This window comes from Polypterus senegalus, chromosome 7 (assembly GCF_016835505.1).
Source record: "Polypterus senegalus isolate Bchr_013 chromosome 7, ASM1683550v1, whole genome shotgun sequence".
NCBI lineage: Eukaryota > Metazoa > Chordata > Cladistia > Polypteriformes > Polypteridae > Polypterus > Polypterus senegalus.
The window spans coordinates 86,364,541-86,385,584 of record NC_053160.1 but is presented as its reverse complement, the minus strand read 5'-3'; the positions used below and the strand labels follow the sequence as shown (position 1 = coordinate 86,385,584).

Sequence of the window (21,044 nt, the reverse complement as noted above, 5' to 3'; positions counted from 1 at the left end):
GTTAATCATTTAAATAAAAAATAAATCAGTCATTTTATTGTACACGTAAACTACAGTAAATGTAATTTTTGTCAATTTCAGTCTCCAAAAATAATTAAGACTTTAAACTACTGAATTTATCAAGGCAACAACATAAAACATTTGTTTAGTTAGGCTGCCCAGTATGTTCTTAGTTTTTTTTCACCAGTAGTCTTAAAAGTCATCCATCCATCTTTCTCTTTCTAACTAGCTTATCCATGGCAGGGTTGCAAGGCAGTCACAGGGCTCAAGGAAGGGACAATCCCTGGACAGGACACCAGTTTCCAGGCAAACATACATACACATACCCTCCCTCCCCATTACACACACACACAGGTTAATTTAGCAACATCAATTTTCCTAACCTGGATGTCTTCGGAGAGTTAAAAGAAACCATATCACTTGGAGGAAATCCACAAGGACACAGGAAGTTCAAATGCTTTTGAATAGATATACATTATTTTATATATAAAGTAAACAGGAAGAGGATGACTGTATTCTAAATCTAATTAAGTTTTTACTGCTTTCAGCATTTGAAAATATTTTCTAATCCTAACAACTTGTCTCTTTATACAAGATAAATTGTAACAACACAACATCCTGCAGATGGTTTATTTATGAGATTAACTAATTGCGCTATTACATTTGTAGAGTCACTTTGACATTTCAGAAGCATTCCAGATGGTTAGAAATATCTTCTCTGAAACAGCCATTGTCTTTGGAGCAAAAACCTTCAGTGTTAACTCTTTTTACCTAGACCATTCTTACATATGCACTGAGTTTAGAAGAAAGTACTACTGGTATTTTAAATTAATGATAAATGACTGAAACATTAATAACAATGTGTCTGCATCACACTGAATGAATAACAAACTGTACTTTAAAATGTGCTTTTATCACTTTTTTTTGCAACAACTTTCCTATATTTTAGGGACAAATTTATCAAATTACCTAACTTAGGTTTGATGAATTTGCAGTACTCTATGTGATTTTTGATTTGACAGCATTTTGGACATTTTAATATTTTACTCACATTAAACAACATTCTTTTGATTTCTTGAGTTGTTGTTGGAAATGTAAATTAAACCTTATGCATAATCAATGGTCATTTTAACTTTCCGTACATTAAGGCATATTTACAATCAATAGTTCTTTTCTGTCTATACAGTTGCTGCTATTGTCCTAGAAATGTGTGTTTTTAAAGTGGCATTCAACCCTATTAATTTATTTTCTTTAACCAATTAATATTTGCTATACAACAACCCAGTAAAACCGAAGGTAGCTTTACTACTTCATGGTTCTTTAATGCCAATTCAGTTTCTGGCTTGAGTTAAAATTCTGTTTAAAAGTGCCTTTTGATATGTCTTTAAAGATGAATGATATGCAACTGATGACTGAAGGTCAAGAGAGTAAATTTTTTCTCAAATAACATCTGTGGTAATTAATTTGTATTTCATTGTTAGAAGTTGACAAGCTTAATACTATCAAATGATTTCATTGTACGGTATAATTTGAAATAATTAGAACATTTAATGCAGAATTAACAAGCACTTTGAAGTTTTCATTTGAAAATCATAGAAATTAATACACAATCTTTGCTAATTTTTAAACTTTATTTGCTTGCTCCATGTATGTTTACATAGTAGGTTCTACCTTGGTGAGATACACAATTTGTGATGTGCTTTACAAAGGAAGCAAACAATAAATAAGAATTGTATATGCATTAGGACCTAAAAAATAAATACATATTAGCAAGCAGTACAAAAATAACTATGACATATATTAAGTAATTTAATGTGGTAAATATACTTTTCAAAAAAATATGCAGTTGAAGCTAGGTATTTAGATAGCTACTATTTAATCTGAAGCTTCTGCACCAACTCTTCTGATCAGGATTCCAATGTAATGTCTCATGCTAGAAATTCACTCTCATGTTTAAAGATGAGATTATGTTTATTTAGGTAGATTCTCACACATTTGTTTTTTTATAAATAGTAGGAGTCTATCTTAGGGGACACTCAAACAACTATGCATGCTCCCACACTAGCTTTCTTTATACCAATTTCAAGTCACCATTTAAATTAATAAACAGACTATTTTTGGAATGTTGCAGAAAACTGAAGTACATAAAAATAAAATTTTAAAAAATGAAGGCAGACATAGGTACCACATAAAAACTTCTCATAAAGAGTATGGATGTGAATCCAGTCTCCGAGAGGTATGTAGAGAATTGTAAACCAGCTCAACACCATTCCAATAAAGCTACCCCACCAACATCGAATTTGCATGATATTTAAACCATTTCAATCTTCTTGAAAACTTCAGGCTATAAGAACAGCACAATAATCATGTCCCTTAATTTACACAGTACATCTATGATAGCCTTTCCCATAGTAACAAAAATTACTTACACTTCAAATGCTACAATGCCAAGTTATAAAACTAATTGCTATAAATTGGCAATTGTTCATGCTTACTGTGTGATTAGTCTGTTTATGAAGAGGCTTTTCTAAGTTAATGTGATGCACTAAATTTCATTATTTTACTCTGGAAAAACACAGAACAAAGAAACAGCATACTTTAAACGAGATCGGGATGGAGCAGTAACAATTATTTGTAACACACATTATGTTATGTTGTTTGTTCGGATTTTTCTTGTGTATTTTGTATTTTTATTACCTATATTTAGTGTTCATGTGGATATTATTTATATTCAATGTTGTAGATGCTTTGTTGCTCATTTTGACTTTTTGTGAAGCGCTTTGAGCATGGAAAAGGAAATATACAATATAAGCAAAATGTATTATCATTAATACTGTTATTTGAAATTTGTGAAGAAGGAAGGGGTCTTCCTCCTTCATTTTAACCATTGGTAAAGGCTATGTAGCACACATAAACTAAATGTAAATGTCTACCTTTCTACACTATACATCTTTGCTTTACTTTATCAGCATTGTCAATTATGTCCTTCCACTCCCTATACAAGGCTTAGCTCTCTCTTGGGTGATTTTATTCTTTCCTTCAGTATAATGAGCCTAAGTTCCCCAGAAGAAATGCATGCAGCCCTCATGGAAGGTAGACTATTGCTGCTGCTGCTACTTCTACTACTAGTACTAAGGATCTTCAGTAATTCAGTCATATCTTTAGATAAACAAATAAACATGTTAGAATAACACAACCTTTATATCACCCCTATTTCAGGTAATACTAAGCAACATAACACAACATTCGCAAACCCACCTAATGAAATTCATGTTTACCGGGATTGGGTAGTCTAGTTATTTTAATCAACTTATCTGCTTACTGCCAACTGTTGAGTACATGAGATGTTTCTCGATTTCAAGATATTCCAGATTCTTAATTTTTCCTATCCTCACATCCTGTGTTTCAATTCTTTTAAAATTATTTTCTGCATCCCTTTTTTTCAGTTTTCCTTTTAAGGACTTTAATCTTCATGACGGTTGAGATCAATTAACTCCAAAGAAAGATATAAAGATGAAGGCTAAACACAGCGTGAAAGATGCATACAACAAGAAACACATTCCCACCAAAAACATTATTCTGGTGTCTTAATGCTTCAAAATGAACTTAAAATGTGGTAATTTTGCTCTGTATTCTTCTTTTCATCTCAAAACCAGTTTACTTTGCATAAAGAAAAAGTAGCAAATCTGACTTTACTGCACTGCGATGGATATGCACCAATTCACATGGAGGACACTGTGTCTAGTGAGAAATTGTATCCTTCATTTAACTCTTTGATAAGAATTTATTAGTCTCAAGGTGTTCTTACTCTGGAAAGTGGTACTCTTTTTTGCATATTTCTTTGTGCCTCATACCGAAAAAATAAAGTAAAACAAAAATAAACTTAAAAATAATACACCTTAACAATTTATAATAAGGAAAATTTCTTAAAATAACAGAACTTACCATCTAAGAGGATAACAGCACCAGAACCTTTGTCAAGAATATCTACAACTGTAGTTTGAGAGGTTAGTGTGCCTGTAGATGAAGAAGTATGAGATTGTTATCTCGCAATGTAGTAGATGGAAAAAAGTAGTAAGTCAAGAATACCTTATGACCTATGTTCTTAGTTTAGAAAAAAAAAATACAAATTGACAAGCATTTTATTTATTTTTTTTTTAACACAAACTTTTCAAATAATAATATTGTACAACCACACATGTTTATGTGGACAGTGGGAAAATACAAATTAAGCAGAAGATAGTCATCAAGGCAAAAGCATTTAATTTAATGGGATAGTAGTTCTGGCCAGTGGCTAAATGGTGGCACAGTGAAGTAAAACTATTTTGCTGATGAAACATGACACTCATTACATTGTTGTTACTCTGCTTGACCTCAAAAGTGTTGATGAAAAGGAAATAATCACTTTAGGCTATTTCTAGGCAGCATCGTAGCAATAAAAAACATGATGCAAGCATTTATTTGTCATTAACAGGCACCAAATTGGCTTCTTAAAAAAACAACTGCTTAAAATTAATTTCCCATCTGTCTCTGTAGACATACAGTATACCCTGAAAAAGTCTAGGGGGCTCAATACCTTTTTTGTGCTTTTGCCTTAATATAAACAGTTTCTTCAGTATAGTTAAATGTAGCATAAAATTGGTATTAAAGATCTACAGCATGCTTTGAGAAAAAAATCTAATAAAATTTCAATTAATGTATGCACCTTTTTTTTTTACTAATCTTATAGACCTTCAGTTACAAGTATGTTAAAGTAGATGACACAGAGAACAGCAGTGAAATGGTAGAATAAATGGCACAACTATTTTAAATTCTTGCAAAACTTATGCACAAATATATAAAACAGTTGTAAAATATATATATGCCCTTCTGCTAAAGTGAAATAACAAAACATTCTTAGAATATTTGTCAGTTTATTATATTTGCTTTATCTGAAGTTAAACTGTGCAGTCTCAGAATATTAAATGTTCACTGGAACAAAAATGACTTTTGCTCCAACAACTGAAATCTACATACTGCAGGAATTGTCTAAAGCACCTCAGCCTATGCTAAAGATTGAATGCATGATGACTACCTCGTAATAGTATACTTTGAGTAAAAAGTTGGTGTCCCACTTTAAGTCTGTCTCAAAAGTGCAAATAATTGGACACAGAGTTGGTTACTAAGGACAGGGCATATGCTAGAAATATTCTACCAGTCCATAGGGGACAGTGTGGTGTTCTACACTGCAGTCTCCTGAGGAAACAACCTAACCTAAGCACAAAAGAAGCACAATGCCTGAATAAATTTATTGAGAAAGCCTGCTTCATCACAGCGCAAACCCTGGACACACTGGAACCTGTTATGGAAAAGACAATGATGGCAAAATTGGATGCCACTATGACAAATCCCTTCCATCTGCCCAGGAGGTGCTATCTTGTAGCAATTTTAACCACAGGCTCATTCCACCACAATGTTCTAAAAAGCCCCTCTCGTGGTCTTTGCTTCCCGCTGCTATCAGGCAATTCAATGCTTCCACCCAATGCATCCATTAAGTAATTTATTTATTTATCAATCAATCGATTAATTGATTGGATGTATTTTCTATCTTTTGAGACTGTATTCTTGTTTTTAAATCTTCCTGCTGCTGTATGCATTTGAATTTCCCTATGGGATTAATAAAGTTTAATTTAATCTAATCTGATAGTTGAGCTGGCTATTCTGAATGCAAAGCATGTTTAATTAATCATTCAAATAGGCTATAATACCATGGTCATCCCACAATTTCTATCATAAAGATTCCCTCTAAAATAATGCATCTGTCTAAATTCTGAACGTCATGCATTTAATGCTGCATGATAGTGAGATGGAGCCTATCTGTGCAGCATCAGGATATAAGAAATTATTATGTTTTGACACCAGACAATTTCAGAGTTCAACCAATCTAACCAACCTTTATGTACTACTGATTTTAACATAATAATTTATGTAATATATAGATTTATGTAATATATAGATCACTGTGTACCATAAATGTATTTTCAGAACTTCAGAGACTATGTGGCAAAGACCAGGACATACAATATCCAATATTTTATAAATTATATGCCTGAAAAAACATAAAATGTATGGAACTGTCTATAATTTAGTCAGGAATAATCCATAATATTTTATAATGAAAAAGATTTGATTTTTCATAAATGTGCCATAAGCGTTGAAAACATCATTTAAAAAAATGAAATATTTTAAAATGTAAAAATGCTAATTTGAAAGATTTTGGTTTAACAACAGTAAAACAATACATGTTAAACATGAGTGCTGTTTGAGATAGTAGAGCCTAATTAAAAAGTACAGAAGAAATATGACCCATATATTGCTCATATATTCATCAGTATTGAACAGGTACTACTTCTACTTCTAAATATTTCTGAAACCAGTTAAATTTAATCCATTTAGCAGCAATCTGTTCTTTAAAATATCTATTTCAAAATAAAGCACAAATTCTCATCACAAAGGCTGGAGTTTACAAACTCCTATAAAACTTAAAAAAAAAACTAAAGGAAAACTCCAATACAATAAACGTCTTAAGAACTAATTGAAAACATATAGTTTGGATGTAATATTTAATTTAGGACAGACATTAGCAATCATGAAAAGTTTCATGACTAATAATAATTAAAAGTGCTATGTTAGCCCAATAATAAATAAGTATGTAGAAATCAGTAATATGTTTTTAAATAAATACCATCAACAGTGGGATAAATAACAGTTTAGTGCAAAATTTATTTAATTTGACAATTTAAAATAAAACTGCAAAAAAATTAATCACAACTAGAGATGAATACATTCAGAGTGTGAAAACACAATAAAACATAAAAGAAATTGCTACAATAAAATGAAGCTCTCCTTCATAAGGCTAAATAAATTAAAGAAGGATAAATATACTGCTAAATTGCTTAAATAATAACAGAAAAAATGAAAAAGAGTCAGTGTCAGTGCATGCTTCCAACCTCCTCCTCCTCCTCCTGTTAATATACCTGATGTTGGCAAAGGTCTATAGAGTTCCAGATATTGCTCACCATGAAGTAACTAAAATAAAAACAGAATACAATACACAATGATTTAAAGTACATCTGGAGTTCTACCAGACTTACTTTTACTACATGCATGTACTATGTATTCATAAGAAACTACAGTAAATGCTCAAAATGAATTCTATGAGTAATTAATTGAATAGATGCTCCTGGTTTAACAGGTACAAATAATTATTGAAAACTAACAATATTGTAAAAATATTACAAGCTTTCTTTTGTATAAAAACTGTACAAAAACATAAATTTATGTTAGAAAGGTAGTTTAACTAGACAAATTTAAACATCACCAAACAGGTTTTGAAATACACCTAACAGCTACTTCATGCCCATTAACAAGTAATGCTTTTTTAAAAAATTTATTTCAATGTTCAATATATTATTGATCATTTATTTGGTATAATAACTATGAATCCAGGTGAGCAGGAACTTGGTTTGCTGACCTATAATTTTTAATTACTATGCATTTACTGATTTCTCACATTTCAAGAAATATGTTAAGTACAAGATACATAGGATAAGTAGTGCAAGCACTTATTTTCATGGAAATTTTTTTACAATTACCTATCCAACTATTATCAAACCCCCTTAATCCAATTCATTGGAGCTTCACGGGAGCTTATCCTGGCAGTCTTATGTCAGGCAGAGCCCAAAACCGGACCTTCACAGGTCCACCACAGGCCACACACATGCATACACCACACTTCTTGCACTCCTTACTTTATTTGATATACGTTGTCACACACGAGCACATAGGGAGCCGCGTAAAGACCCAATGAGAAGCATAATACAGTAATCCCTCCTCGATCGCGGGGGTTGCGTTCCAGACCCCCCCGCGATAGATGAAAATCCGCGAAGTAGAAACCATATGTTTGTATGGTTATTTTTTATATATTTTAAGCCCTTATAAACTCTCCCACCCTGTTAACATTATTAGATCCCTCTAGATATGAAATAACACCCTTTAGTCAAACATTTAAACTGTGCTCCATTACAAGACAGAGATGACAGTTCTTTCTCACAATTAAAAGAAAGCAAACATATCATCTTCAAAGCAGCGCCATCATAAAGGAGCGCCGTCAGGAGCAGAGAATGTCAGAGAAAGTGCTCGCAAAGAAAAGCAAACAATCAAAAAATCAATACGTGCTTTTAAGTATACAGAAGCACCGCGATAAAGCGGCATTTTGTAGAGGAGCGTCCGTGTCCTCTGTGCAAACAGCCCCTCTGCTCACACCCCCTCCGTCAGGCAGAGAGAGTGAGAAAGATAGAGAGAAGCAAACAAGCACCGCGCGGGAAGCATATCTTATAGCATTGAGGAGTTTTAGTTAATATGTAATACATGCTCTAATTGGGTAGCTTCTAAGCCAACCGCCAATGGAATCCCTTGTATGAAATCAACTGGGCAATCAAACTGAGGAAGCATGTAGCCTAAATTAAAAGACCCATTGTCCAGAAAGCGTAACCAGCAAAAATCTGTGATATATATTTAGATGTGCTTACATTTAAAATCCGATAGAGTGAAGCCGCGAAAGTCGAAGCGCGATATAGCGAGGGATTACTGTATATCGTGAAAGGGGACAAAGGCGGGGTACTAACCTATCTTTCTTTTATTTTCATGGAAAAGCAGAAACAACACCGCCGTAGTTTTACACAGATTCCTTAACCATGCACCACCACTTCCGCATTCCTTCCCTTCCTCTGGGCCACCTCTGATGACGTCATGGCTCCCACACAGCACCTCGGTTCCTTCCCAGCATTCCATCCATCAGTTTCCGGTCCCACCCCATAAATGGTCCCCTTCATCATATGCACTCTGTCTGTTGTAATGCTAAAAGCGATATCACTGACCTGGAAAATAATTTTTTGTAAACTGTACAGTATATGGGGCTGGAAAACCCCAAACCTTTATGCTCTGTTGTATTTTTTATTACAGTGGTGTAGTCGGCAGGATACATTGTCCGGAAGATGACCGAAGGACAAGACCTTAATACTGTTCTGACGAGTATGGTGGGCCAAATCCAAGCTCTACAGCGGGAACAGAGAGCCACACAGCAGGAACTAGCAGAGACCAAGGCACGGCTCGCGGCATCCACCTCCTCCAATCATTCTGCTTACAGAAGCGGATGACATACAGTCCTATCTCTTGATTTTTGAGAGGACCACCAACCGGAACAAGTGGCCATGGGAGGAATGGGCGTCCATATTGGCACCGTACTTGAAAGGTATCGTGCAGAGGGCCTATTACGACCTCCCCGTTGAGGAAGCCGCCGATTATGACCTCCCGACAGCAGAAATCTTAAGCCGCTACTGCGTCACTTCGGGTCAGCAGGCGAGCGAGTGGAGGCTCTGGAGATTCGACCCCGATCACCCTGCGAGGCCCCAGGCCTTTGAGTTCCGGAGTAAGATGGGCCGATGACTGAGGCCAGATATTAACCAGGCTCGCCAGGTGATGGAACAGATGGCCTCTGAGGGGTTAGTAAATGCGATGCCGGACTATGTCACCCAGCAGGTCAGACGACACCCCTTTAAGGATATGAAAAGCCTTCTGGAGGTATTAGAGCGTCAACTGGCGGTGAACAGAGTCAGGGAGCCGGAGATGTCCGCTTGTGGGGCCCAACAGGGACGTGTCGCTAACCCTGAGCCCTCCTGTCACAGTGCGGAAGCTCCAGTTAGACCAAAATAGAAAATACCGGCTCTGCCGTGCTGTTTCAAGTGCGACAAAGTCAGACATATCCTAACCGCCTGTCCCCAGAACGTGGAAATGACAGACCGCAGCTGGGCCAAAGAAGAGAGGTACTGTGCTCTGTCTAATCCCCTGGCTGTTCCTAATATGAGAGTGGTCCTAGTTAATTGGCACCTGGTTATGGCTTTATTTGATTCCAAGAGTAACATTACCATTGTAACGTGTGAACGTAACCTGTGTGCATGGAGAGACCAAGTCATATAGGTCCGCTAAGTGTTATATAACTTGGAAGGGTGAACTAAGATGGTTGTTGGTGGCCATATTACCCGAACCATCCTATTCAGTTATTCTAGGACAAGACTGGTCTTAAAATAAAAGAGGTAGAGAAAGTACCACTTCTATTGCTAAAATGGGTCTAATTATGGATGGGCATGGCACTGTCCCCGTGCTTCCCACGCCATGCAGCTCAGCAACTAATGATGACGTAGAAAGCGGCAACAGACCTTGACCCGGAAGTTCAACTGGATGACTGTCCGGGTCAGTCAGACGATAACCCCCGGCTCCGCAAGACCCCTTGAGTGGCCTGGACAGTCAATTTAAGAACACGCCGGCTTCGTTTAAAAGATAGCAGTGGAACGATGATTCCCTGAAGTTTGCCCAGAATGCGATCATTTCTGTTGACGGCAATGAGTCAAACATTTCCATGCCACTAGGGCCCTACTTTGTATTGGAGAACAATCTGCTGTATTGAGTCGCAGACCACGAAGGCGAGGTATGGAAGTTGTTGCTAGTACCACGGACCTACCGGCGGGAGGTCTGTGAACTGGCTCACACCCAACTCTTTGGCGCCCATCTTGATGCTGAGAAAACGCTTGAGAGAATAAAACTCTGGTTCTGTTGGCCCAGAATTAACAAGGAGGTCCGTCATTTATGTCAGTCACTTTCAGATTCCTAGGAGGGACCGTGCTCCTCTCATTCCAATTCCCCTTATTGATGTCCCTTTCGAAAGGATCAGAATCGATCTGGTAGGACCCCTGGAGTCTTCAACTCGTGGCCATAAATACATTTTAGTCATGGTAGACTACGCAACTCGATACCCAGAGGCGGTTCTGTTGCGCTCCGCTACTACACAAAATATCACACAGGAATTGGTAGCCCTTTTCTCTCGAGTAGGAATACCTAAGGAAGTCCTCATGGACCAAGGTACGCCCTTTACTTCGGATACGTTCAGGGAGGTTGCCAAGTTACTCCATATTAAGCATCTGAAAACGTCCGTTTATCACCCTCAGACGGATGGGTTAGTGGAACGATTTAACCAAACCCTTAAACAGATACTCCGCAAGGTAGTCGACGCGGATGGTAGGAACTTGGACCAACTTTTACCCCTGTTTCTTTTTGCTTATCAGGAGATGCCACAAGCCTCTACAGGTTTTTCCCCTTTTGAGCTTCTATATGGATGCCAAACCGAGGAATTAGGATGTCCTCAAAGAAGGATGGGAAGGGGAGGCTCTTACCTCCACCAATATTTTGGAATACATTGCGCAACTGCGTGATAGATTGGAAAATATCCAACCCCTTCTAAAGGAGCACATGTTGCGTGATCAAGCAGCGCAGGTGAAGAATTATAACCGAAACACCTCCCTCCGGGAATTCCAACCGGGGGACCGTGTGATGGTACTTGTGCTTACTTCCCATTCCAAATTGCTGGCCCAATGGCAGGGCCTGTACGAAGTTAAAAAAAGGAAGGGGCTCGTTGACTATTTGGTGAAACAACCAAATCGTTGACAGAGCAAGAGGGTTTATCACGTAAACTTCCTGAAGCCGTGGAGGGATCGGGAAGCCGCCCGTTTCTCAGAAAAGTTGGCCCTTAACCTCGGCCCAAATTTGACCCGCCGTCAGTGTCAGGATGCAATGCTGCCCATCCCGGAAGTAGTCAGTGAGATGCCAGGTTGCACCTCCCTGATTGAGCACGATTATCGTGACAGACCTGGGGGTGGTAGTTTGGGAACGGCCCCTATCCTATCGCCTCTCGAAAGCAAAACGTGCAGAGGTGGAGTTGAAGATCCAACGGATGCTGGATATGGACATCATAGAGGAGAGTCACATCCTGTGGTCCAGCCCCATCATCCTTGTTTCTAAGCCTGACGGCTCTTGGAGATTCTGTAATGACTTTAGGCGTCTTAATCAGGTCTCCAAATTTGATGCTCACCTCATGCCCTGGGTGGACAAGCTCATCGAGCGCTTGGGTACAACTCGTTACCTGACTACACTTGACATAACAAAAGGATATTGGCAGATTCCCTTAACGGCATCCGCTAAAGAAAAAAAAACCTTCAGCACCCCTAGCGGGCATTGACAATATAAGATCCTCCCATTTGGGCTGAACGGGGCGCCGGCGACCTTCCAGTGTCTGGTAGACAGAATGTTAAAGCCCCACCAGTCCTATTGTGCTGTCTACCTGGATGACCTGGTCATCTATTCCAGCACCTGGGAGGTACATATTTTGCGGGTTTACGCCGTCCTCCTAACGTTAGCGAAGGTGGGTCTCCACATTTATCTGCAAAAATGTTTTTTTGGATTTAACGAGTCCAAGTATTTAGACTACCTGGTGGGAGGGGGGAATGGTGAAACCACAATGCATCCTTGAATTGCCCCGTCTGAAAACCAAGAGACAGGTGCAAGCTTTCCTGGGGTTAGCAAGTTACTACTGCCGGTCTGTGCCTCATTTCTTCGAGAGGGCTGCACCCTTGATGAACCTAACAAAGAAAAGGGCTCCTTTATACGTGGTATAGGATGATGCAGTGGAACGGGCATTCAGTGACCTAAAGATGGCCCTGACAACGGCACCGATATTGAGAACCCCTGACTTTTCTCTCCCTTTTATCCTCCGGACCGATGCTTCGGCATAGGTCTAGGCGCCGTGCTGAGCCAAACAGTGTTGAACACCCCGTGAGTTATCTGAGCTGGAAACTGCTAGATCAGGAGACAAGATATGCAGCGGTGGAGCGGGAAGCTTTGGCTATCAAGTGGGCGGTAACACACCTGAGGTACTACCTGTTGGGTTAGGAGTTTACTCTGGTGACGGACCATGCTGCCCTCCAGTGGATGGCTGTTCACAAGGAGTCGAAACCCAGAGTTACCAGGTGGTTTTTGGACCTTCAGCCTTACAAGTTTGCTGTCACTTATCGCCGGGGTAACATGCAAGCCAACGCTGATGCTGTTTCCCGGGTTCACAACGTCTCGGTTCGGGCCGCCTGACCCGATGGGTATGGGCTGTTGGGGGGGGTTAAGGAGCTACGTAAAGACCCAATGAGCAGCGTAATATAACGTGCCAGGGTACAAAGGCGGGGTACTAACTTTTCTTTCTTTTATTTTCACAGAAATGTAGATAGATAGATAGAGAGATAGAACGAACGAACCTCGGTTCTTTCCCAGCATTCCATCCATCAAGTTTCCGGTCCCACCCCATAAATGGTCCCCTTCATCATATGCACTGTCTGTTGTAATGCTAAAAGTGATATATCACTGACCTGGAAAAATTTTTTTTGCAAACTGTACAGTATACAGGGCCGGAAAACCCCAAACCTGTATGCTTTGTTGTCTTTTTTATTACAATGTATATATGTATATAGGAGAAAGAGAGAGAGAGTCATATCATTAACAACTGGATATATCTGGCTGCAGTAAGATGCCAAAGTTGCAGTTATTGAGTCCAGGAGTGGAAAGTGAGTACCTCAATAACCAATGAAGTGCAAGATACACAGAGAACTACAGGAATCACAGCCATAATATTTAAACGTAAAGGGCAAGTGATTCCAAGAAAAGCTGTTAATATAGGTTAACGAAAAACCAACTACAAGAATGTTTACATTGACACATGTGATCATATTCAAGCTATATTCTCAGTTTTCTCCTGCTATTACAGATGACAAGTTTTGCCTTAAGAGAATTTGCTGGTTAAAATAAAGTCTTACAAAATCAAAGAGTGGCTAAATATAAAAATGAACCCCTCAAAGAATAAGAACCAAATATACATTACTTACCCTCGACATATCAATCTGCAACCCAGGAATATCAGAAAGCCCTCCATTCATCATAGAAGCCTGGGAGGGTATAACTCCAAAAGTGGGAAAACAACTGAACTCCTCATGCCTTTCATAAAGAAATTTCAGATGATCTGGTTCCTTAGTTGACATACCTACTCCAAGGGCATATAAAATACTCTGAATTGAGGAATATGTGAAATTCATCTTTGGCAAAACCTTACCAATTGCTTGGTCCTGTGAACATAACATATAGATAGTGGTTAATATGTGTAAATAGATTAATATGTGTAAATAAATTAAAAAACAATTTTTCTTTTATTCCTAAAGACTACTTGAACTCAACCAGGCTGAGGTATCCGTTAATACTATATACAGTCATATGAAAAAGTTTGGGAACCCCTCTTAATTCTTTGGATTTTTGTTTATCATTGCCTGAGCTTTCAAAGTAGCAACTTCCTTTTAATATATGACATGCCTTATGGAAACAGTACTATTTCAGCAGTGACATTAAGTTTATTGGATTAACAGAAAATATGCAATATGCATCATAACAAAATTAGACAGGTGCATAAATTTGAGCACCCCAACAGAGATATTACATCAATACTTAGTTGAGCCTCCTTTGGCAAATATAACAGCCTCTAGATGCCTCCTATAGCCTTTAATGAGTGTCTGGATTCTGGATGGAAGGTATTTCTGACCATTCTTCCATACAAAATCTCTCCAGTTCAGTTACATTTGATGGCTGCTGAGCATGGACAGCCTGCGTCACATCATCCCATTGATTTTCGATGATATTTAAGTCAGGGGACTGTGACAGCCATTCCAGAACATTGTACTTCTCCCTCTGCATGAATGCCTTTGTAGATTTCGAACTGTGTTTTGGGTCATTGTCTTGTTGGAATATCCAACCCCTGCGTAACTTCAACTTTGTGACTGATGCTTGAACATTATCCTGAAGAATTTGTTGATATTGGGTTGAATTCATCTGACCCTCGACTTTAACAAGGGTTCCAGTCCCTGAACTAGCCACACAGCCCCACAGCATGATGGAACCTCCACCAAATTTGACAGGAGGTAGCAGGTGTTTTTCTTGGAATGTAGTGTTCTTCTTCCGCCATGCAAACCGCTTTTTGTTATGACCAAATAACTCCATTTTTGTCTCATCAGTCCAAAGCACTTTGTTCTAAAATGAATCTGGCTTGTCTAAATGAGCATTTGCATACAACAAGCGACTCTGTTTGTAGCATGAATGCAGAAAGGGCTTCTTTCTCATCACACTGCCATACAGATGTTCTTTGTGCAAATTGCACTGAATTGTAGAACGATGTACAGATACACCATCTGCAGAAAGATGTTCTTGCTGGTCTTTGGAGGCGATTTGTGGGTTGTCTGTAACCATTCTCACAATCCTGCACATATGCCGCTCCTGTATTTATCTTGGCCTGCCAGACCTGGGTTTAACAGCAACTGTGCCTGTGGCCTTCCATTTCCTGATTACATTCCTTACAGTTGAAACTAAAAGTTTTAACCTCTGAGATAGCTTTTTGTAGCCTTCCCCTAAACCATGATACTGAACAATCTTTGTTTTCAGATCTTTTGAGAGTTGCTTTGAGGATCCCATGCTGTCACTCTTCAGAGGAGAGTCAAAGAGAAGCACAGCTTGCAATTGACCACCTTAAATACCTTTTCTCATGATTGGACACACCTGTCTATGAAGTTCAAGGCTTAACGAACTAATCCAACCAATTTGGTGTTGCAAGTAATCAGTATTGAGTAGTTACATGCATTCATGCAAATTTTTACACAGCCAGTTTTTCACATTTGATTTAATTTCATATAACTGAATACTGCTTCACTCAAAATCTTTGTTCGGGAAAACACCTCAGTACTCAGATGTTCCTAAGAAATGATAGACATACCACTGTTATCTTTTTTGTTGAAAGTAGAGTAAATTATTATGCAGGCTGAGAGGGGTTCCCAAACTTTTTCATATGACTGTAAGGCTTCAACATTATTATATCATACTAGAGGCAAAATGGTAGTGATGAAATAAAGAAACATTTCAGGCCGACTGCTAATTCCAGTATACAGATACAATCATGGACGAGATGCCAGCCCATTATGGAACATCCTTACTCACTCTCTCCCCGATCCATCATCACTAATTACAGATTAATCACCAGTTAATTTTAGATGTATGTCTTTGGGACAAACGACACTTTCCTGTAGGAAAATATGTCAATTCTATAACACAGAGAGCTGAGTTCAAGATAACGGACCTGAGAGGCAAAAGTACTAACCATGGTGCCACAGTGCTGCATAGGAGTATACTATCTTATGTAACCTAACAGTATTGACTACTGCACAAAGTGAGCACCTAGGCATGCACCCGGATAAAACAGCCTCGTAATCTACAGTACATCATCAGATTAATTGTAAAACGTGGATCATCCTTACTCGTGTGGAGATGGTTTGGCTTTGAAAAGACTGATGTTGCTCCAAAGGCGACAATCCATTTGGACGAATTATGTAAATCATTTGAATTGATTATTTTTATTTCTGTAAGATGCGTTTTAGGCACATTTTATTTCATAAGCTTTTCTTGGTAGGGGGTTCTCAATTCCAAAGCACTTTTTTTGTGTTTCATTATTTAAAACACTCACACGGATCCCCACCTCCTCACCCCATTCTGTGCTACCTGCCTTTCCAGCTCCTTTTGTCACCCCCATGTCAGATTCTTTTCAAAAACAAGTTAATAGAAAGCATTTATCCCAGCCACTATATGTTCCTTTTACACCCCATGAGTTTAACACTGACAGAATGTTGAGCATTTCAATGAAGGACAAACTACGTCATGGAGGATAAGAGACCTGTTTGCTGAAAGGACAATCCTCTTTTTTATGGAGAGAAACTCTGGAATTATGTGGTTTCTCGTGGATGTCAATCAGAGACCAGGGATGCAGAATGATCAGAAAATTCCCGCTTCACAAATAACCGATGTTTATCTCTTTTTATAGCTAAACAGCCCCTTAAACGCACACTAAGATAATAAACATACACACCATTGGACAAACATACTAGTAATTAAGCATGGGATGTCCTGTGTTTGTGTGAGAAAGGACTAATAAATACCCAGGGCATTTACTATTGTTTACTTGTTAGGAATTAGATTACAAGAGAATTCAGTCACCAGAGAAAGTCAGCTTTAGGGCGTGGATTTCACATACATGGAAATGCCATACCCTAAGCGAAAAATTGATTAAAAAATTATGAAAGGTATTGCTTGTCAGAATACTTTTTGAGCATAGCATACAATGGATTTATGAGTCGATTTTTATTAACTTCAGTTTATAGTTAAAATACGCACCCCAAGCAGAGAACATCAGTAATTTGTGAAGCAGGAATATTCTGATCATTCAGTATCCCTGATCACTGATCAGCATGCACAAGAAGCCATGCAGCACCAGTTTTCTCCACACAAAGACGGTCCATCCTTTACTCCTTCCTGATCTGGATTACTGTTAAATGAAAACCTTACTGGCAGGGTTTCAACTAAGAGAAATCTGGACCAGGAAGGGTAGGTAAATTTGGAGCTGTGTGGTTGTTTCTGAGTGCCGGTCAGTGTTTAAAAATACAACATGATCAGAATATTGCACAAATAACTGCTGTTTATCTTTGTATATTACAGTATAAACTACTACTTCCAAAAACGCAAGTACCATTGGATGCACATATCAATAAGCGACTTGAGCATGGGAAGAGGCGCTGTATAAATAAAATGAGTAATTGTTATTTTTTTTACTTTATATTTTTTCTAAAGCAAGTAATGTCAGACGTTAAAGTGAGAAGGGATGAGTAAATACCCAGAGTGGTTACTGTCCTCCTTTACTTCCAAGGTATGAGTGGGCCAGTTTAACTATAACCAGAGCAAAACATCATTTATCTGTGAAGTAGGAATATTCTGATCATTTTGTATCCTTGATTTAGATATACAGACTTAGATACATAGCATATAACTAGTTTAGATATATACAGTTATGTCCATAAATATTTGGACAGAGACAACTTTTTTCTAATTTTGGTTGTGTACATTACCATAATGAATTTTAAATGAAACAACTCAGATGCAGTTGAAGTGCAGACTTTCAGCTTTAATTCAGTGGGGTGAACAAAAAGATTGCATAAAAATGTGAGGGAGCATTTTTTTAACACAATCCCTTTATTTCATGGGCTCAAAAGTAATTGGACAAATTAAATAACTGGAAATAAAATGTTCATTTCTAATACTTGATTGAAAACCCTTTGCTGGCAATGACATCCTGAAGTCTTGAACTCATGGACATCACCAGATGCTGGGTTTCCTCCTTTTTAATGCTCTGCCAGGCCTTTACTGCAGCGGCTTTCAGTTGCTGTTTGCTTGTGGGCCTTTCTGTCTGAAGTTTAGTCTTCAACAAGTGAAATGCATGCTCAATTGGATAAAGATCAGGTGACTGACTTGGCCATTTAAGAATTTTTCACTTCTTTGCTTTAATAAACTCCTGGGTTGCTTTGGCTGAATGTTTTGGGTCATTGTCCATCTGTATCATGAAACGCCGCCCAATCAATTTGACTGCATTTAGCTGGATTTGAGCAGACAGTATGTCTCTGAACACCTCAGAATTCATTTGGCTGCTTCTGCCCTATGTCACATCATCAATAAACACTAGTGTCCCAGTGCCACTGGCAGCCATGCAGGCCCAAGCCATCACATTGCCTCCACCATGTTTTACAGATGATGTGGTATTCTTTGGATAATGACCTGTTCCACACCTTCTCCTTACTTTTTTCTTGCCATCATTCTGGTAGAGTTTGATCTTGGTTTCATCTGTCCAAAGAATGCTTTTTCCAGAACTGTGCTGGCTTTTTTAGATGTTCTTTAGAAAAGTCCAATCTAGCCTTTCTATTCTTGAGGCTTATGAGTGGCTTGCACCTTGCAGTGCACCCTCTGTATTTACTTTCATGCAGTCTTCTCTTTATGGTAGACTTGGATATCGATACACCTACCCCCTGGAGAGTGTTGTTCACTTGGTTGGCTGTTGTGAAGGGGTTTCTCTTCACCATGGAAATGATTCTGCGATCATCCACCACTGTTGTCTTCCATGGACGTCCAGGTCTTTCTGCGTTGCTGAGTTCACCAGTGCTTGCTCTCTTTCTCAGGATGTACCAAACTGTAGATTTTGCCACTCGTAATATTGTAGCAATGGGTTTTTTGTGTTTTCGCAGCTTAAGGATGGCTTCTTTCACCTGCATGGAGAGCTCCTTTGACCGCATGTTGTCTGTTCACAGCAAAATCTTCCACATGCAAGCACCACACCTCAAATAAACTCCAGGCCTTTTATCTGTTTAATTGATAATAACATAACAATGGACTTGCCCACACCTGCTCATGAAATAGCCTTTGAGTCAATTGTCCAATTACTTTTGAGCCCATGAAATGAAGGGATTGTGTTAAAAAAATGCTTTAGTTGCCTCACATTTTTATGCAATCTTTTTGTTCAACCCACTGAATTAAAGCTGAAAGTCTGCACTTCAACTGCATCTGAGTTGTTTCACTTAAAATTCATTATGGTAATGTACAGAACCAAAATTAGAAAAAAGTTGTCTCTGTCCAAATATTTATGGACCTAACTGTATCTCTCTATTACAAAAGGAAATCCTGAGACGAGACTCTCTCAGAGATAATGTCAACTCCTGCGAGAGATCATTTCAGGTCCCACAAGGCAAGACTTTTTGCCAAGAGATTTTGAAAAGTCCCACCCTCCTCTCAAACATTTACAACCAGACACAGTTCCTGCGCTCTCAGCTCCAAGCATCGTTGGAAAAAAAAATACAGTAGAAGACAAAGTAGAATGTCGTAAAGAGGTTCAAAAATGTTGCTGCAATACACATGGAGAGCAGGTTAGAGATTATGAAAGTACTAAAATTCGAAAGTCTCAAAAAACTGATAGTAAAGATTGCATTAGTGCTAACAAACAGAAATTATTACTCTGTGAAATAAAGGAACAGTGAAAGATCGAATATATGGACATAGGCGATATGACAGAAATATGTAGATATTGTTCAGCTTTAAACTTTAAGTCAGAGACTTGTAGATTGTCTAATTTGTGTTGCTATCAGTGAAAAGTAGTGTTTTTTTCCCCAATGAAGAGAGATATCCACGAGAATTAAAAGATTTGTTGTTTGGTGAAAGTGAAAATCCATATATGCAAGCAGGAGAGACACGAAGTGAGCAGGAGGCAGAACCCCCTAATATTGGTTTAAATAAATTGGGTTAGATATATACATCAGTTCAATACATCCGTTCAGATATATATATATATATATATATATATATATATATATATATATATATATATATATATATATATATATATATATATATATATATATATATATATATATATATATATATATATATATATATATATATATATATATATATATATATATATATATATATATATATATATATATATATATATATATATATATATATATATATATATGCCTAAATACCTAAATTTGGAATTAATTGGAAAATTTAAAATACATACCTAAATTTGGAATTAATAGGAAATTAAAAAAACTCCACAGTGGATTAAAGTTGCAAAGGAAAAAACTGCTTCAAAAGGCATATAAGACTAATAACAGCAAAGTGAATCGTAGAGAATATGAGAACATGAGAGCAACCATTAAGAATGATATCAGGGAGACTAAAAGACAGTTGAGAGAGGAATATAGCAGATAAGGCAAAAGAAGACCCTAAGAGATCCTTTCAGCATTTTAGTAATAAAAGAACAGTGAAAGAGGAGGTCAAGTGCATCAGAAATAGTAAAGGGGAATTAAAAGATACAAACAATGAAATAGTGGATGCCCTAAACTTACATTTTCTGTGGTATTCACAAGTGAGCAAGTGGATAACCTCCCAGAGGTAAACGCGACAACTAAGGAGGTACTGAGGGATTTGGAAATTGTAGAAGTACTGCTAAGATTAAATAAACTGAAATTAAACAAATCACTAGGACCAGATAATATTTACCCCCGAGTTCTTAAGGTGGCTAGTGAGTACATATATAAACCTTTCACACATGTTTTTAGGAAGTCGCTACGCACTGGAGAGATTTCGAAGGACTGGAAAATGGCAAATATCATCCCATTACATAAAAAGGGTGACAGGGCAGATTCAAGCAACTATAGACCAGT

The 21,044-nt window shown here is 37.9% G+C and overlaps 1 protein-coding gene across 1 annotated transcript in view; it reads right to left on the bottom strand.

The window, feature by feature from the left end:
* Positions 1-21,044, bottom strand: part of hsd17b4 (hydroxysteroid (17-beta) dehydrogenase 4) — a 203,241-nt gene that overhangs the window by 98,780 nt on the left and 83,417 nt on the right. Inside the window, exons 13-15 of the mRNA XM_039758980.1 lie at positions 13,797-14,033; positions 7,017-7,068; positions 3,946-4,017 (exon numbers count right to left, since the gene is read on the bottom strand). Coding sequence (XP_039614914.1) covers positions 3,946-4,017; positions 7,017-7,068; positions 13,797-14,033 — 361 coding nt within the window. The remainder of the gene's footprint in view (positions 1-3,945; positions 4,018-7,016; positions 7,069-13,796; positions 14,034-21,044) is intronic.